The sequence below is a fragment of the Miscanthus floridulus genome, chromosome 8 (genome assembly GCF_019320115.1).
Source record: "Miscanthus floridulus cultivar M001 chromosome 8, ASM1932011v1, whole genome shotgun sequence".
NCBI classification, from domain to species: Eukaryota; Viridiplantae; Streptophyta; class Magnoliopsida; order Poales; family Poaceae; genus Miscanthus; species Miscanthus floridulus.
Genome location: NC_089587.1, coordinates 160,150,221 through 160,170,060, shown reverse-complemented (window position 1 = coordinate 160,170,060; position 19,840 = coordinate 160,150,221). Strand labels below are relative to the sequence as shown.

The 19,840-nt window shown below is 48.0% G+C and overlaps 1 protein-coding gene and 1 pseudogene across 7 annotated transcripts in view; one reads left to right on the top strand and one right to left on the bottom strand.

The window, feature by feature from the left end:
- Window positions 1-286: 286 nt before the first annotated feature.
- The window catches only part of LOC136477438 (uncharacterized), a 29,432-nt gene continuing 9,878 nt past the window's right edge, over window positions 287-19,840 (bottom strand). For 2 of the 7 annotated variants that reach the window (XR_010764015.1, XR_010764016.1), the window contains 5 exons: window positions 5,053-5,141; window positions 2,281-2,380; window positions 1,446-1,518; window positions 1,264-1,366; window positions 288-924 (listed from right to left, as the gene is read on the bottom strand). Coding sequence is in view for 2 of the 7 variants with exons in the window: in XM_066475601.1 (XP_066331698.1) it covers window positions 1,292-1,366; window positions 1,446-1,518; window positions 5,053-5,141 (237 nt within the window). In the remaining 5 variants the exon portion in view is untranslated. Of the gene's footprint in view, window positions 925-1,263; window positions 1,367-1,445; window positions 1,519-2,280; window positions 2,381-5,052; window positions 6,138-6,221; window positions 8,099-9,503; window positions 9,756-9,837; window positions 9,976-10,075; window positions 10,184-10,387; window positions 10,535-19,840 lie in introns of all 7 variants that reach the window. The other 5 variants (XR_010764013.1, XR_010764014.1, XR_010764017.1 and 2 more) reach the window with 5 other exon arrangements.
- On the top strand, window positions 8,086-9,377 carry LOC136475441 (ethylene-responsive transcription factor RAP2-13-like; annotated as a pseudogene).

Genomic DNA, 19,840 nt, shown 5'->3' with positions numbered 1-19,840 from the left:
CTCTTATTTCAGATTTAGCCATAGGTTTCCACACGTTTCAATCAAAACTAGTATGTAACCCCGCGCTTCGCGTGGGCACATCAAGCTGGCAATGTACAACAGATTTAGGTGCATTGGCAAAAGCGGTATATATCATCCAATTATGATTCAATCATAACATTTGGTTCTCATGCGGGAAGAGGATAAATTAATACTTAAGACACAAAAGAAATATCGAATAATTGAACCGGTATGGGTTACCTAAGATTACACATAATAAGTAAATTAAGACCTCACCAGCTCTGAACCTACCCTCTTTTGCCTATCATGAACCATTTTCATCTCATCCGCGCTGCTAAAGTGGTCAGAGGTTCTTTGTGCTCTCCAGGTCCCTCGTTGCCTGAACGTCTCTCCCTTTTCCCAACAGCCTGGCACCGCGGCTGGTCCTTGAACTGTCCATAGCAACTGAGCCCGCTTTCAGACTGTTCTCAAATGGAACCACCTGAATCATAAGATGGAAGCTGAAATTCCCATCTTTGCCTAGGTTGACACAGGAACTCCTGAACTGGGTGGCAACTGGCACTGATGGCAACCCACTCTTCACGTGGAGTGTTTTCAGGTACCATCTGAACAAACTGAAGAGCCACCATAGTTCATACTAGTGAATGCCCCGCGCGCCTTCGCGCGCGTCGGTAAGGGGATAAAGCTCAGGTTTATGAATGTACAATTCTCATGCCACATATGATTTGCTGTCTTCGGAGATGTAATAAGCTGGAACTTGCAGGATTGATATATTACATGCGAAAGGTGTGGCAAAGTTCATACACTTTTCACCGACTAACAAAGTAGACACCGACAGGAACCATTTTGCATGGTAAGTTTGTGAAAACTGTCTACGCAGAGGTTACAAAATGATGCCGTGGACGTCTTGTTCGGTTGCAGCACCTGGTGAGAGGAAAAAAATTTTGGTTCAATCAATAGATGATAGATATACAACAGCATGTCTATAGCAAATGAAGAAGTTCCTAAAATCTGCCACATGCATGAGGACGGTATATATTGGACCTGCAGGATTTTTTTAATATGTTCATGGAATGAATTGGAGCAACAAAGTCATTAAAATGTGGCTGTCATTAACTGATTTCAGAATTAGTAAATGGTTTTCTTTGGGTAGCTTTTGATAAGTAGCTTGTAGACTAATAATTACAAGATCTGTACATGAAAAATAGGTTTGTCTTTGGTAACTCAATTAAGCCAAAAACTAAGCAGGCACCATGTATTTACCTATTTTGGGGTCTCAGTTAGGGAGGCCCTATGAATAGTTTATGTCGGAGGGTCCATTGAAGACGTTGCCTTGTCTCTGTAATTTGTATATGAACGGATGATCCTGTGCAATTGTCGAAGCATGTTAGACTTCTGTGGATATAATGTAGCAGTCCTAATGTTTTCTGAAAATGATGATTGACCTGAATTTTCGTAGTAGCCTGTTTGGTAACTTGTGGAAATGAGTTGATGAATGCACTGAGAGGAAGAAAGCCGCTGGAATGCAACACAGAGCAAAGTATCAAAGTTACAGACGTGGTACTAAAAGACGAACAAAATGACCAACTGAACCTATAAATCACTACAATGGAAAAATAGCAGGAATTTAGTGAATAAGAGTGGCTTCAGAAAGAAACGAAATGGCATCATCTGATCTCTTGTATTTAGGCACAATGGAATGCATTGAGAAATACCATCCTTTGTAACAATCCAAATTGGGAGCACATACAACAAAGATGGGAAACTGTAGCCAAGTATTACCCATGCACGGAGCATAGATCTTCCATAAATTCGAGGAAAATGTATGAAAAGCAAAGGAAGTTGACTGAAACCGAATAAAGCGAATGTGTACGACGTGTGAAACTAATTGAATTGGTTTTTTTTCAAAGAAATCATATGAGGAAAGGAACATTATTTGTAGTAAGGACTAAAGTATATCCTTTGGCTGTGAAGGAATACATAGATAGGAAGGTAATTATCCATGTGTACACAGTTAATATGGTTGAGCATGGCACCTTACATTGCTAAATATCTGAACTTGGCAAAGTAACATACAGATGCCATGTATCATGACATATATTATCGCAACTAAATATCTGAATAATTCGACATGAACAAACTCGAACTAACAACCTGTGATTGTACTGCCCATAGCACAAATCGACCTGAACAAATTCGAGCTCACAGCCTGTGATGGTACTGTCCATAGCACATAGCACTAATCAAGAACAGCTTACAAGCAAGGAAATAGCAAAATACCTTAAACATACTTATGAATGTACCATTGCACCCTTGTCCCTGTTTTTTTTTAATCTGTGAACCTGTTAATTTCAGCGAAGCTACAACATCTTATTGAGCACTGCAATAGCATAGGGAACCATTCAGAAGGCATAGGAAAACTTGTAGCTGTTATTAGCACCATATTGTTTTTTTAGTACCATAGGCCTTATGAAAGCTTATAAATAATCACATCCAAATGTGATGGAAGCACTAAAATAGAGCAAAATTACACTACTAACTACAAAGGAACCACCAGTTCTATAGGGAATCGACCTCAGGGCACCAAATATTATTAGCACCATATTGTGATTTTGAGGCAGGAAGGAGGAGTATTTCATTTGCGTGGCACAGTCTTCCTGCGCCAAGTACTCCTCCATATCGATTTTACAATCCAAGATGTAAGTTAGATATCATATGCAAGGTTCAACTCCGCCGATATCTTTTACGGTCCTAACTAAATTAGAATGAACTCTACATGGAAATTGCAGGATAACATTGTAAATGTATATAGCACTCAAGAGCTTGTATTCTAGAGGTGGTATAATTTAGAGTACACGTAGATACATGTCTATATTGCACTCCAGGTATTAATATAAGAAGTATGTCACTAAAAGAAATAGATTGTAACTCCATAATTATGGGAAGATGGTCCAGAAACTAAGCATACTTTTTTTTTTCTTTCAAAAAGCCGACAACCATCTACATCAGAACAAATGCAACTATTTTATAACCATGCCCATCGAAACCTACACATTCAAGGGAAAAAATGTGAGGCAAAACTTTGTGGCTCATTGCTATGGCAACTGCATCGCAACCAAGCTAATACTGTGAAGGTGGAAAACGCAAGGGATAGAATGATAACTGAAAGGAACTTGCATATCCATGATTAATTAAAGACAGAATTATTTCATCCTTGAATGCGAAGATGAGTTTTGCCAAGTGCATTAATTAAATAAGTAACTCAAGCGGCAAAGGACATAAAAGGGATTTAGCGCTACCCACTCATAGATCTACTGATATGTTGAACAATATGGAGATGGGGATGGGGATTAGTGGGGAAATAACGTGTACTGCCATGAAAACGAAGAGCAGCTCTGCAAATCAAAGTTACACAGGTGTTCCCAATGCAGAGAAGCAAATAGATATATTGATATGTGTAGTAGTGAGTAATAGATGGATAGATGGGAATGGAGATTAAGAGTAAGCACCTGGCTTTCCTTGTACAAATGGAATGAATCCGTCAACCTGCAGCACAGATCAGAAGAGGAACACAGAGGAAACCACAATAGGAGCAACAGACAGGAGAGGGATGGTCTTGCTTCAGCGGAGACGGCAAGAAGCGAATGGAGCAGAGGGGGTGCCACAGTGTACGCGTAGAGCAGAGGAACCAGCTGTAGCGCAGGGGGGCTGGCCGCGCCTGCGGCGAACGCCGCACCATTGCGTAGCCGTGCCGGGGGCGGGCACGGCCAATGCACCGCCGCCCCACCCGCGCCGGTTCCGTGAGGGAGAGGGGATCTGGGGTAGGAGCCATGAGACGAGGGAAGAGAAGAAAACGGTGACGTACCGCTAGATTCTGCCGTCGAGGAAGAGGCAGCTAGGGTTTTGTCAAGCCCAAGCAGATCAGCGGGAGGAGGGAGCGCCGAGGGAAGCCACGTCGATGCCCACCGTCTCGGCCCGGTCGCGCCGCTCCGTGGCCAAGAACGGCGGCCGTGGGGGCGCAGGCGTCGTGCATGGGAAGGGCGCCGTCGCTGCCGCCCGCGTCGGGGAGAGAGCGAGAGATCGAACGAAGAAGAGAAGGGTCAGGAAGCAGAAGTTTCAGGAAGGAGAAGCAGAAGCCGTGTATATATATGTCTGATCGGCTTTAGACGAGAAGCTGTTGAAGCAAAAGAGAAGCAGCAGGGAATCTGGGAAAGTGAAGGAATAGACCGGGAAGCCGCTCCCGGAAGAATCCACTCCAAGCGATCTGGGCCGTTGAATCGAAGATCTGACGGCCTTGAGATTTTGGAGCGACGTGGCCAGGCTGAGCATCGGCTAAACCAAACTACTTTAATATATATAGAGATACAGTGGGAGTTGCTGCCACTCTCGTTTAGGCCTGAGCAGAGTTGTTGAAGCTTGTCGTCCATGTCCTCTATGTGCATGACACTATGACAGTGACTTCAGAATTCGCAGTAGTATGTTGCAGGGATGACATCGCGGTACCTCCATCGCCGCCGCCATGTAACCAATTCAGTCTACATACGTAACTTAGTGGTTCTTGTGGCTGGAAGGCGTGGAGGTGGATACACAACACAAAGCTGGTAGATTTCTGTGTTTCTGTTCATGCTGTAGCTCTAGTAGCCTACAAAATATATGCTGTGCTGTGCCAAAATAAAAGGATCAGCTGGTCAAACCAAACTGCTTGATCTGTCATTTTTGCAATTGCTGATGGTGGGAAGATACTAATCTTTGCATATATGTTCTGAAAAAATGTGTTTTAAGCAATTGATCCCTGTGTACATATCCAAAATTGAGTTTAAAACTTATTGGTAAAAGTAAAGGAGGTTAACAAACAGAGTATTCTATTCATAAAAGTTTTGTTTCTAGGTGAGTGTGCTGTGGATCAATGTTTTTGAGGCGCCGCGGCGAGGCGCCGCGCCCGACCCCCTTCACAACGTCTAGTCGTTTGTGGCGGACGCCTAGGCGACGCCATACACACATTGTAAGGCGTTGTAAGCTAAAATTTTATATACTAGTGTAGCACATACATACCTCGTTTGTTGCCAATTTTTGAACCCATGTTCCTTTCTTTCCTTTCCAAAAGCTCTTCTCCCATGTAGCATCCAACCCCTTGAAGGAAACTGCATGACAATTAAAGAATTCAGCAATCAAACACATTATCAGTTGCTGAGAATTAAATAGGAAACAATACACAAAAGGCAAGATAACAAATTAGCAAGCATTAGTGCATGCATGAGCATGACAAATGACATCATAGTCTGTCTCAAATAGTCCACAAACTTAGAATGAAGTACTGAACTCTAAAGCATACTAATTAAGTCAACTACACCAAAGCCATACAACAGGAGTGCAGGACAACACAAAAGTACAGCAAGGGTGCAGGACACAACAGAATCCATCAGCATGAGTGCAAATCTCTGTTTCAGCACTCAAAATCCATCATCAAACTCATCAGGATCAGCAGCCTTGTCTTCTTCAGTAGCAAGAACATTGCCATCTTCTTCACACTCGCTCACTTCCGCATCATCATGTGGGTCTTCAACTTCATCTTCCTCTTCTCCATCTTCAGTAGCAGAACATTTCTTGAACGACTATAATATTGAGTAGCAGTAGCTCTCCTAGGAAGGTTATGACCCTGCAGCGCTTGTGATGCACCGGTGGCTTCATCAACATGCTGCCATGTGAGCTCATTGACAGCATCAGACCCTCGAGCACCCGGAATGGGCACATGCAATGAATCAGCCCATTCATTGTCCCAATCAAACTCCTCAATGACCAAAGGGTCATATTTCTTGCTTGCCTTCTCACGCATAAGCTGAAACCTTGTTCTCATCTTCCGATTGTATGAAACAAAAATAATATCATTCAATCTCTTGTGCAGCAGCCTATTCCTTGTCTTTGTATGCATCTACAAACAAAAAAAATCAGATGGGAAGCAAAACAAAAAATCAGATTGTATGCATCTAAATAGAAATTGTTAATCACAAGGATACTCACAAAATTGAAGGTACTCCAGCATCTCTCACAACCATATGATGAAGCACAAAGACTAACTATACGCTTAGCAAGTCTTTGTAGTTCAATGACTCGGCCACCATAAGAACGCCACCAATCAACTGGATGAAAAGTACAACGCATATTAGGAGTTTGGAATGCAATTAAGTTGCTGAAATTTGCAAGCTGAGATTAACAACACTTACGAGGACTCATTTTGTCATAGCTTTCCTTTGCCATTTTGTTTGAGAAGGCATCTCCACGTTGCTCTTCATACTCAATGGCCTGCCTATTGATATTCATTTGTGTTTCCACATCTAGTATCATTCTTCCAAGCACTTCAATAAAACAACCTCTTAGCTGCCCAACAGTGGCTTCATCATTAGCTTTTACAAGAGGATAAAATTTTCCTGGGTTCAAATATAGTGCAGCCCCATACAATGGATGCTCCATTTGGTTCACCCAACGCTTCTCAATAATGTCCATGATACGCTTGAGCAGGCCCTGCTTGGTTGATATATTGAAGCTGAGCTTTATCCTATCTTTTGCATGATTCATTAGAGCTGTGACCTCTGGCATTGCAGGCTTCTCATCACCATCAACAGCCCTCAAAACAATTAAGAGTGGGGCTAAAGCTCTTAGGCAATCTTCTACTGAGTTCCAAAACTCAATAGATAGCACAATGTCTTGCACTTATTGACCTGCTGTAGTTGTACACAAGTTGTTCCCAATCCATGCTTCACTAACAAACAAGCTCTTCAAGGCATCCTTGTTCTTGTACAAACTCTTCAATGTCAGAAATGATGTGGCAAATCGAGTCTTTGCTGCCCTAACAAGATCATTCCCACCTGTTTGAGCCCTCATTGCACTAAGAAGCCTCCCATGCCTATTAATGAATGTGGTGACACGCCTAGCACGTGCAATAGGTTTCTTAAATGCCTTCAAGTTTCCAATTTCTTCTAACATCAGATCCAAGCAATGTGCAGCACAAGGACTCCAAAATAGTGTGAGAATCCTATCCATCAAAATCTTACCAGCAGCCTTGTAGTTAGCGCCATTGTCGGTCACAACTTGAACAACACTGTCCTTTTCAATGTCCTCAATCTTCTCATGTAACAAATCAGCTAACATTGTTGCACTATGAACTTGACTTGATGCATCAACTGACTCCAAAAAGTATGTTCCCTCAGGTCTATTCACAAGAAAATTAATCAAGTGGTGCCCTCTCATATCCCGTCTGACATTAGTGTACAACCATATTGCTTCTAGGCCTGCTCATGGTCCTTCCTCATGGCACTTGTCACCTTAACACATTCTTGAAGCAAAGGTTCACCAAGCTGTTGGTTAGTTGGAGGCTTGTACCCTGAACCATAGTGGGTTGTTGCCTCACAGGCAATTTCAAATTGCCTTGAATTTGCTGCATTAAAGGATACACCACACTCCATGAACCATAGTGCCCATTGCAAATCCACATATTGCTTCTCCTCCTTAGTCTTTGTGCTGGACTCAATGGTGGGTTGAAAGTCCTTTGCACGCCTTTGATCTACTATCTATTCATGTGTTCTTCTAAGCATAGCAATAACAGACTTTGTTGTCTTTGGTGTCTTTGGTGTTGAATTGCCATTGCTAGGTCTTGAAGCCTTGAATTGATAGGTAGCATGCCTTCTCTTGGCGGCTGTCCCAGAACTTGGTTTTGCAGCCGGTTTTGGTGTTGCACCCCCATCTGCTCCTGCTTGTACATCTGCTGCTGCCACCTCCACAACTTCATCTTCCCATCTTCTTCCTCAATACCATCCAAGAACAAAGGCCTTCTTCTCTTCTTTTGCAAGTAAGCTTCCATCTCTTTCCTGAACTTTTGGACAAAGGACAATATCTCCATATCCACCAGCCAAATGTTGCTTGAACCTCTTTATGCCTCCTGAAGCCTCATTTCCACACAGGATACATGTCACCCAGTCTCTCCTAGCAGGGGCCTTCCAGTAGGCATATTTCCAGCCTGGATCATTGGACTTTGCTTTCCTTGCTGGATCAGTCTTGGGATCATAATCAGGTGCTTCACTTGAGCTTGCCATGTTGTTGGATGCTACATAAAAGAAAACAAGAGCCTTATGTTTGGGAAAGCAGAGCACACGCCATATTCAGAGCAGACAGAGCAGAGCATAGCATAGCATAGCAGAGAGTATACAATATCTAGATTCAGAGCAGAGCACGAGGAGGCAAAGCAGAGAGTATACAATATTCCGACTTTAGAGCAGCAGTACAAGCAGAGCAGACAGAAGAGTGGGTGGCGTGCGGCAGCAGCACTGGGGCAAGTGGGTGGCAGAGATCCGCCTCCCGCGGAACCGCACCCGCCTCTGGCTCGGCACCTTCGGAACCGCGCGCCTCAACTTCCCCGAGAATGCTGCCTCCCGCGGCCGCTCCACGCCTCCATTGACGCCAAGCTCCAGACACTCTGCCAAAACATTGCCACGTCCAACAAGAAGGGCGCCAAGAAGCCCGCCTCCGCCGCTGCAGCTGCCACGTCGTCGTCCACCCCCACCAACAACTGCTCCTCTTCACCGTCCTCTGACGACGCGTCCTCGTCCTGCCTCGAGTCCGCAGCTGAGTCCTCGTGCCCATCCCCATCGCCGTCCGCCTCCCCCGAATCGTCGACGGTGCCGGAGATGCAGCAGCTAGACTTTAGCAAGGCGCCGTGGGACGAGGCCGCCGGCTTCGCGTTCACCAAGTACCCGTCGTACGAGATTTGGAAAAGCATAGTGGAGGCGGGGGGCATACCAGGCGGAATAGCAGAGTGGAGGCGGGGGGCATACCAGGCGGAAGGGGACCCGATGGAGGCGCAGGCAACAGGTGGGCCGACGGAGGAAGATGCAGGCTAGCTCCACGGTAGGGGCGGCCGGCCGGTGGATATGAGCAGAGTAGCAGCCCAGCGGAGGTCGAGGTCCGTCCGCCGCCTTCTCTCTTCCTCTCCCCTCGCCCGCACTCGCGGTCAATGACTCATGCGGTCGATTTCCCACGCGAAGAGGCTACCTGGGCGCACGAGCGGTCGATTTCCTGCGCCTCTTACTTTTCCCGCGGGCGTGCAGTCGATTCCCTGTAGGGCCGCGCTCCTTTTGGCGCCCTTCCCCTACGACCGGCATCCGGCATCCGCGGCGCGGTGGCAGGCGTCCGCCCGATGCCATTCGCGCCTAGGCGACGCCTAATCCTATGAGGCGGACGCCATACACGCTGAGGTCGTGGCGACCCCGACGCCCAGGCCCTCGACCACGCCTTGTCGCCTACATTGCTGTGGATTATTATTAGCTAATAACAAAAGGGTGGTGTTATGGATCTTGGAGTCAACAGAATTGTATATAAAAGGCATAAAACTTGTGTAGCCCTTACTACGATGACGGTGTGTACCAATTAGACCTAAAATAGAAAAAAGTCGCATTAAGGAACAAATGAGGTTATTAGTATTACGAAGAAACCGTGGGCCCAAAAATTATTACCTTCTAAAAAAGGAGTCATGTTGTACCCATGGACTATAGAGCAATGCAATTATCTAAAAAAAGACTCGGCCAAGGGGAGAGACGTCCCCCTGATTTTCATCTTAAGAAGATGGTGCCGTGACTCGAACCCGGGCTGGCTCAACCAACCGCTTCTTTGGCGTGTTGTGCTGACCAGTTGCACCGTGAGAGTGTTGGCAGAGCAATGCAATTATCTGAAAAGACCGTATAGCCTATGCTGCCCTTAGATTAAACCTGAAGTAGCAAGAGTTGTGTCAGGGAATAAATAATTGTAGGTAGATGTTTTTAAGATAAACTGTGCAATTGGAGTACTTGCCTATGATGAGAACATTGGCTAGATAATTCATCGAAAATTTCGCTGTAGAAAATATTCTGATCATGATTTTGTTTCATACTCGTGTTAGGGGCTCCGTAGTTGAAACAGTTTGCATTGTACCGGCAAGAGGGAAATAACCTAACCGATCAAAACATGAGGAGCCATAATTATCTGTAAACTGAGATTCATTTGTTTCCTTGCGCAAACCTTTGAAGAGGGAGTACAAAATTGGAGGTACCTTGTGAGCAGCACCTATGAAGATAGGTGATTCTGTGGAGAAGAGCGGCCAGGCCTGAGCTTCAGGGTAGCGCGGTGCCGGCCAATAAGTTGTCAGTCATGTATTGATCTGCATAAATGTGCTGGGATTATAGGTCTCTACAGATGGAGAATGGAAACATCGTTTATAAAAGATGAAGAATCTTGCATACAAATATGGTTAAATAAGTGCATTATTGAGAGTGGTATTGCTGCAATATTTGGGAAAATAATAGAAAATCGAAAAATTTGGGGAAAGATGAGAATCCTAGAACTATAGGGGAATCTTAGGTACCTTTTGCTGGGTATATACAGTAATAGAATAATATCTGCAAGGATTACATTGTGGGCAGGATGGCTCACTTGCAGCACACTATCAATTTCCTGTTGAATTCTGCAACTCAAAGAATCTGAAAATAAATCGAACTGGAGCTGATGAAATCTGAAAACAGAAAAAATGAGGTCACCAGGTGCTGATCTCCGCTGCAGGAAGATAATCCTATTGTTTATATCCACACACATACATACCAAGTGTCGGTACAGAAAGTGACCAACTAGTAAATATTTATAGTTTTACTGTACGTTGTAATCGAAGGTGGCCTAGCACTCAATGACACAGGATTTATACTGGTTCAGGCAACGTGCCCTATGTCCGGTCGGGGTCGGTCGGTGACTTTATTCCTGAGACCAGGTGCTCGAAGTTTGTAGTGGGGTTACAAACGAGAAGGAGAAAGGAGAGGGTGTACAAGAGGTTCGGTTGGCTCCGACAGAAAGGGTTGCGGTCGGAACTTGATGGTCCTGCGGTTGGGAGCGTTGATGTCGATCCAGTGAGTCTGAGCTTGAAGAAGTTGATCTCCTCTTGTTGGAGGGAGCGCATCCCCTTTTATAGATGAAGGTGATAGCTTTACAGGTGAGGGGGAGAGAGTACGGATGTTTCTAAGCCTTGCTGCCTACGGTGATGAAAACTGGATAATGGTTGGCGCCCCCAATACTGTCGATGTCGCTATAGGATGTCAGATGTGCACAGGAGGTCGAGCTATCTTCTTCAGGAAGGATGACGCCGGTACCTGCAAAATACTTCTGGATGCCTAGTGGCATGTGAGGAGCCGCGCTATGTTCACCCGGTATGGCAAATTCTGGAGCTCATACCGCGATCGATGTCCAGAGACACGCGGGGGGCTTACCATATGGGAGTTTCTAGTGGCCCCTACAATACTTTGTGTCAGGGTGGCTGCAGAGCACTGTTTCGTGCAGGGTATGGTCCCTGGTACAGTGGTTTTGACTTATGAGCCATGCCTTGTCTTTCTCCGCACATCTTCTGGTTCCTTCCGAGCGGGGTGTCCCCGGTCGGATGGCCCCAGTCGGCTCTCAGTGCATCGGCCGGAGAAGAGCGGTGAGCAGGGTTCCCATGAGCCCCGGTCGCGGGGTCGGAGTCGGAAGCAGCGTTTTGGGCCAGGCCTTTCGATTGGAGAGACTGCTTGAGATGGCTAGTGCCTGAAACAAGTGCTCTGGTCGGAGAGGTGGGTCGAAGAAGTTGACGAACGGACACTTGCTTCTTAAGGGTAGTCCCTCCGGTCGGCGACCGGACTACCCTTCTGGCCTGCTGTGTTTTAGATTTTTGGGCTGGCCCATGAATTATATGTTGCTCTCCTGGGCTGAGCCCGGGCGTGGAAGCCGGTCCTCGAGGGACCCCGGGTTTATGAACCCGACAGGAGCCCCCGAGCCCCCAGGCGATTCGAGCCGAATCGTCCAGGGGATTTTTTTGTTTGCTGGTGGGTGCGCGCGAGCGCACCTGCGGGTGTAGCCCCCGGGTGGTTCGGGCGGAACTGGCTGGGGGGTTCTTTGTGTGGTGTCTGTGGGTGCGTGTGTTTTTTGAGTTTTAAGACGTAATTTTGTTTAACCATGGCGTCGTTGTGTAGCCGAGGTGTTTTTAAGCGCGGGAATTGGATTGAGACAAAACTTATTGATCCCCGGCGTCAGTGCGCGTCGGGGATCGGGTGAGGAAGTTTTTAGTTTTGAAACAAGCCCCGGTGTTGGTGCGCGCCACGAACAGAAATAGCTTAGTTTTGGATGCAACAGAGTTTGATCTTTGGCGTCAGTGCGCGCCATGGGATCGGGTAAGGTGGAGTCGCAAGTAGTCCTAGGCGTCGGTGGTCGCCGTGGATCGAGAGAGTTAGTTTTAGTTAATTCAGGAAGCCGTTACACGAGTTTAGGAGTCACGGTCCCAGGAGCCGTAGCCGGATGTCGCCGATCCGGTCGACGCGAGTTTAGGAGTCACGGTCCCAAGAGCCATAGCCGGATGTCGCCTATCCCGTCAACACGAGTTTAGGAGTCACAGTCCCAAGAGCCATAGCCGGATGTTGTCTATCCCATCGACGCAAGTTTAGGAGTCACGGTCCCAAGAGCCATAGCCGAATGTCGCCTATCCCGTCGACGCGAGTTCGGAGTCACGGTCCCATGGCATTTAAGCCCCCGAGCCTTGTCGGGCCTTCATGGGGGCCGATGTGAGTTGTTTTGCGCTACCCCATCCGGTTCCTCACAACCGGAGGGGCTGAGTTTCGTCGCTTGTCCTGATCGCTCGGGCTCGAAGACTAGCTCAGTGAGCTCGCTAACGGGTGTGATCGAGTGGAATCCGGGTCTGTCGTTCGTGACGGGGTTGGCATAGCCCTCTTATGGCATTCTACTACTCCTTTACCTACAGCCTAGGTTGTTCCATAGACCGACCCGAGTGGCCTGATGGCCTCCCCTCGATGGAGATTCTATGGGCTTGGCGAGAGGTTCGGGATCGAACGAGAAGGTTGAGATGACCCAGTTTGCTAGACCAGGCGAAGGCCGCACGGTGCTCATCTACGGTTTTCTCCCCAGGCTCTGTTTGGTTGCTCATGTCGAATGAGGCAAGCCGCCGCTTCGTGGCACAACACGGAGCATTTTGGTGCATTTCGCTGCACGTGCGATGCTTAGTTCCTGAGCCCCCGGGCGGTTCATGCCCTAACCGTCCGGGGGGTTCAGGCGTATGAGATGAATGCGTGTATGGATGTATGAATGATTTGTAATGAAATAGAGGGGCTTTGATAGTGTTTTACCTTGAAGACTGGAGAGACAGGGTTTGAAGGGCTCCAGTCGGAAACGTCCGTCCAGGACCTGCGCTTGTCAATCGTGGGTTAGCCCCTGTGTGAACAATTTTGTTTTTTTAAAGAACACATGCTCACCTTGATGTCCTAAGAGACGGGGATCGGAGAGCTTCAGTCAGAAATGTCCGACCAGGACCCATGCTCGTCATTCGAGACAGAGTCGGCATGGCTCGCATCGGGCGCCCCTTCGCTTCCTACCTGTATCTCAGGTGCTTATCCAGAGTGAGTCGATCAACTCAGGAGGCCGGTTGATTTCTCCCGACGGAGATTTCGCTATTGGATCTCTCCAGATCTAGCCTGTGGAGATGGGGAGCCATCCGCGTGTGGTGATGCTTCGGTTTTCATGCCCGACGTGTGGTAGTGGCTGGTCGTGCGGTAGTGGTGGGCCATGTCCCGGTCGTGTCCCGTCTGATTAGGAGCCATTTCACCGTGCTGGGCACATCTCGTTGATCAGGGGGCATCCCATCTACATTAAATGGAAAGAGAGAGAGAGAGAGAGAGAGTTTCTCGCCCCATCGCTTCGCCTTCCCGATTGGCACGTCCTTTCCTAACCGCTGCTCCCCTTCCTTTAAGTAGGAGAAGAGAGAGGGTGTTCGCCTCGTTCTTTTGCCTGTTCGTCGTCTGCCGCCGCCACCTTTCTTTTTCCTCCTTGTCGAGAGTGTTCCTCAGAGCTGCAGAGGTTTCTAGGAAAGGAAGGGGGAGAGAGCGAGGGAGAAGAGGAGAACTCACTGATCCTTTTTGCAAGCCGGAGCAAGATGTCGGACTGGAGGTCGTCCACCGTGAGGAAGTCGGTGCTGGAGTCTTTCGTCAAGAAGGGTTTTCTGCCACCGTAGGAGGTGGCGCACTGGAGGGTCCCTAGGGAAGAGGAGTTCCCACGACCTCGTCCTAGCGAGGTAGTATCCTTCCTTACCTTTCATGAGCATGGGCTAGGATACCCCACGCACTGGTTCCTACGCGGGCTCCTTAATGAGTGGGATTTGGAGCTACAACATCTCAATCCAACGGGGGTGCTACATATAGCTAGTTTCGTTACCGCCTATGAGGCTTTCCTCGGGATGGAGCCGCACGCAGATCTCTTTCAATGATTCTTCTCTGGGAGGACCTTGACGGTGGGGAGCTCGGTTGAGGCCACGCCGGTGGGGGGTTTCGCCCTTCAGAGGAAGTCAAGCATAGGAGGTTCGTACCCCACGTACACCCCCTGCAGTTCCAACCGGGGGTGGCATGAGGAGTGGTTCTACATCAGGAACCCGGAGGCAGCGCCGTTCCTGGCATTTACCAGTAGGAGGCTAGAGGAGCGGGAAAGCTGGTCATGGGGTTGCGGCCATAAAGGGAGGCACAAGGTGGAGGCCATCGAAGAGGAGCTTCGAAAGCTCGTGAGGCACGGCCTTGACGGAGTGCGGGTGTTCTACACCCTCTACCGCCGCCGGATTGCACCATTGGTGGAGAGGACGCAGCCAATGTGGGAGTACGGTGGCCAGTCAGACCCAAACCGTGCGTCACCGGAGGAGTTGCCAGATGACGAGGTCTGGAGTCGCGTTGGCCGGGTGTTGCAGCTGAGGCTCAGGGAGATGGTTGCGGGAAAACCCATACCGCTCAATGCCTTGATCGCGTCCACATTGGTGCATTCCCTTGTTTTTGTTTGAGCTTCTTCTTTGCTCTTTCCTATTCCTTTGATCTGGTTCATTTGTTCCGTAGGGGCTTGGGAGGTATAAGTCCCGACCGCACCTTCCTAAGGGTCCAGAGGGCGTGGCTCAGCAGACTGCTCAGAAGAAGGTAGCCGAGGCTCGGAAGAAGAAAACAAATAAGGAGATCCTGCAGAAGCAGGAGAAGGAGCAGGAGATCGTCTGGCGCATGAGGGCCGGGGAACGTAGGAGCGACGTCGAGTTGGAACTCGCGTCAGACGATCCTATGGATTTGGATGATATGGTCTTCTTCGACGAGGAGGAGAGCGGGGGGGGGGGGGGGTCATTGCGACCTCGGCGGAGCGTCGTGATATTGCGACGTCGTCCGCTGGTGACGAGCTGGTGGTCATGCGTCGTGCAGCGGATCCCTCATCAAGGAAGCGCGCAGTGGGCGCAGACATCGTCGGTGAGCGGGCGTTGAAGCGGACGAGGTCACTGTGCCTCTTGACAGCGTCGCCGGCCCCACCCCCACCTGTTGTGGACATGGTGGAGTAAGGCGAGCGGTCTGCTAAGGGGCGGACTGACACCCGCGTGTCGCTCGGACCGGTGCCGACGCATGGCTCGCGGCAGGGGGAGGACCTACCGGCTGTGGGCGTAGTCGAGCATGCCGAGCGATCTGAGGGGCAGACCGGGGCACGTGTGCCGTGTGAGTCACAGTCAAAGGATACTGCGCCTATTGCTCTGGTTGAGGATTCCCGAGCTAGGGGTCGAGATGACCCATAGGTCGGGCAAGAGCCGGTAGGGACAACTTTGCCCCCTGCCGAAGTAAAGGAGCGCGGGTCATGGTCCAGGAGTGGTCCTCGACGCATAGGCGCGTCGAGGTCGGGGTCGGCCTTCAGAGTTGTGCCGCTCGCCACCCGGTATGTCTTTCTCCATTTTCTTTTGGTTTTTTGCTGGTTGAGATTTTTGTTGGAGTGTGATTGACCCATACCTTCCGTCAGTGGCTTGGGGATGCCGGGGATGAGTATTGCCCCGACTACCGTGCAGGAGACATGGAAGCCCGTTCTGCAGCGTGTCGCGGCGGCAAGATCTTCTGTTCCGAGGATGGTGCCCTCTGGTTCGGCTGTTGAGGAGGAAGCAGTGTTAGCGGCGATCCCGGTGCTGATGGCAACGGTGGCATTGGAGGTGACTCTCACGGCGGAGGCAAGGGATACCGAGCTTCCTGTCTTGCCAGGTAGAGGGTCACGTGACTCGCCTTTGCCATCGGAGCCGAAGGCGCTAGGGGAAGACGTGGCCGGGCCGGGGTCGAGACGCCCGACGGTAGCCTAGGTCAACGAGGTGGTGGAGATCATGTCTGATGACGAGACGGATGTCCCGGCGGAGCCGTCGGTGCCGTTGCGGCAACCCGCTGGTGATGTCATGACGGAGGTGCCATCGCGGTGCCTGGCGGTGGTCTAGTTGGTGGCTGGGACCTCTAGCGGGCTAGTGGTGTCACCACGGGACCTGGCGGTGGCACGGTTGGAGGCTAGGCCCTCCGGCGTGATGCCAGAGGGTGACCTAGAGTGGCCCTACCCTAAGCACCCAGTGAGCACGTGGTTCATCCTTTGGGACTCCCGGGAGCATCAGCTTTGGTACATCTTTGGGGGGCAAGGGCATGTCGTGGTATCAGAACTCACCAAGCTGACCGCGCAGCTTGAAAGCGCCTGGAAGCAGGCTCTGTTTGCCCAGCAGTTGGTTGAGGGCAACTATGGCAGAACCTCCTAAATTATAGGGCCCACATGCACTTGTCAATATCCGACGACCTTTGACAACTATGCATATGTTCCTGGTAACTTAAGAAGTCTGTCGGGTGTCCTCGGGGAACCCCGAATCATCCACGATTTTCGAGCAGGATCACATTACAGAGTTATTGCAGTATTACAACATTTATTCAAATTTATACAATAGAGTAAAAACAGCGGAAGTCTTACGATAACTTATTTTACAAACCAGTGGTTTCAACCTTACAAACTAAGTTCAATAATTAATACAAAACTTAGTAGTGGAGTGGTATTATAACATAATACGAAACACACAATAAAACTACCCTGCCCAAGGGCCACACATTTACTTCTCATCGTCAGATCGAACAATAGTCATGCAGCACGATCCAAAACAGATCTGCTCACGAGGCTCACCTGCAACAAGGGTCAACGAACCCTGAGTACAAAAGTACTCAACAAGTCTTAACCGAAATAAGAACTGATAAACTCAGGAATACAGGCTCAGGGATTCAAGGTATGGTTTTAACAATAACCAAAGTTCTTTTGCGTAAAAGCTCTTTAACAAAATTTATTATTTTGACATTTGAAACTTCATAAATTCATATACAAAGATGACATGATCCGTATTGAGATCATGAAACTTCGTACACAACACTTTCTCAAACCACTTCAAGTTTCAGTTATTATCTACGATGATGAACAGAGAAGTGAGTCTCCATAACCGAGGAGCAACGACGATTCAAACCGATTATAAACCCAGTTGGGAATTCCAGACCACACGACATATGCAGGTCCATGACCTACATATACCAACCTACCCTCGGATCCTCTAAACAAGAATGGGTCCACGCCACCCGAGAATACAGTACTCTACCAATCCAGCCCATTGCCATGTGGGTACACGCTATTCTCGCCATCTCTCCACTCCTAGTGCGCGAGTAGCCATTCTCGTACTAGAATCACCCAGTTAAGGCTTACTAGAGTATGTGGTTAGTACTACAAAGTCTCACCGCACATAGTTCAACAACGGTACGGACCTTAACCGACACAGGTGGAAAGAACCAGCTCACAAGACCTCCATGTCTTGTGTATCTCATATACCGAATCCGCCCGGTCTAGATTTATTACTCCACATGCTCATATCACATGATAACATAAGTAACCAAAGAACCATTTAAAACCTGCAGGTGACAGGTAATCACCCGACTTTGATCTGTCTAAGCATGGCTAAGCATAACTAGACATTTACGACGTAAAACTGGTAACAAGGTAGATACGGAAAAACAATGTTGGTAATGCACCAATTAGGATTTTACTTAACTCTTGATCACTTAATGTAGTATAGAAAAGCAAAAGCGAAATTAATTTGTAAAACACAAGGTAGGGTTGTATGCATCCGGGGCTTGCCTTCGTTGACGGAAAAGTCCGGTTCCTACGACGTTCCACAAGTATTCGATCCGACCTCAACAGATGGATTAACCTCATCCGCAATTTGATTAACTACCACGTGTTTAGCTTCGTTCACTACACGTAGTAACAATGCCATGTTTAACATGATGCGGAATACGAAACATGATGCTCGATGATGGATGCAAAAGTTAACAACTGGAATACAACTTTCCTACATGGTACAGGTATAAGTCAAACTAACTAAACCTTTTCATAACACCTAATTCAATTGCCAAGGATCATTATCAACTAATGACCCAAGGACATCACTCAATCAAAAATTCAAACAAAACCTAAATCACTAAAGGTTACTATTTGCTTTTATGAATTAATTAATTAATTAAGAATTATGAAATAAATCAACTTGTTCCAATTGACCTCAAATTTTTGTAAATGTTCATCACATGATAACTAAGTGGCAAAACAATTTTCATAATTTTTGGATACATAAATAAGCCTAGAAAAATCATGGAAACTCATTTATTAATTAATTGAGCAATTTTTATCACATTCAAAAAGTACTGAAAAAGAACATTTCATATTTTTCTTAAATAATATACATCACAGAGAGGTCACACAAAAATTATCATAATTTTTGGAGCTCTAAATAATTCTACACAAAAATAACAAAAACATACATTATTCATTCATTTCAGAAAATAGAAAAAATTCCATTTGAACGCTGAGTCACTAACATCGGGTCCCGCCTGTCATCTTCAACCTCCGACTTTGACTCCAGCAACACGCGCGCTGACCGGCGATTCCTCGCCGCCGGTGAGAACAACGGCGAAGGCAAAGGCACCACGGTAATCACCACAACAAGGCGTAACGATTGGTGGCACAACCGAGACCAAACGCGGCCAGAACCGAGCACTACACCGGCCACGGCGGCTCGGCCAAGCAGGACACGGTGGCACCGCGGTGTCAAGCAACTAGAGCTTGCTAGAGCTCTCTAAAACTACTCGAGAAGCAACAGAAGCTCACCACAAGCGTGTTAGAACGTGTTGTAGACGATGATCAGCAAGGGTGGCGTCAGACGACGGTGACAGCAACGACGGCGATGGCAAGCTCGACTCCTGGTGACTACAATGGAGGAATGGTTCAATCAAAAGGTCACAGAGGACCACAGTAACACGGTGAAGCAGAAGGGCTACAAATCAAGGACGGATACGCACCGTGGAGCACTGGCCACAGTGAGGCGAACACGACGGCGACGCTGCTGGTCGCGAGGAAGAAGAGCGCGCACATCAGTTTCCCGGTGAAATCAAGCTACAAAAGCAGGTCGGTTGGATGTGCAAGGAGCAGGCGGAGCCATGACAGGCTATAGCTGTGACTGGCAAGCACTAAGACGACGGCGCAAGCTCAACGGAATTGGGCGGTGGCGACGGCAAAAGCAGAGGAAGAAGAAAGGAGATGAACGGCGATGGCTCAGGCTAAATAGCGCGGCTTAGAAGCAAGGAGAAGCCACGCGGAAGCCTTCACCACACCAGTGCGACGCCAAAGACGGCCACGACACGCTTGGAACGCCGAAGAAGATCGCCGGCCATGTAGCTTAGGCGGTGAACACTGTTCACAGTAATTACAGAATTGCCATTCGCTTTCAAAGCCAAATTACTCCCAAATTTGTGTAACAACTCGAAAATCTCCAAAAATAAAAGTTGTTCAAAATCAAAAGTTCTACAACTTTGCTTTTATAACCATCCCCTAATTCGTTCTACATTTTGAAATGAAAATTTGAATTAAAAAAGGGGACATTTAAGGAATTTCGCCTTTTCAAATTACT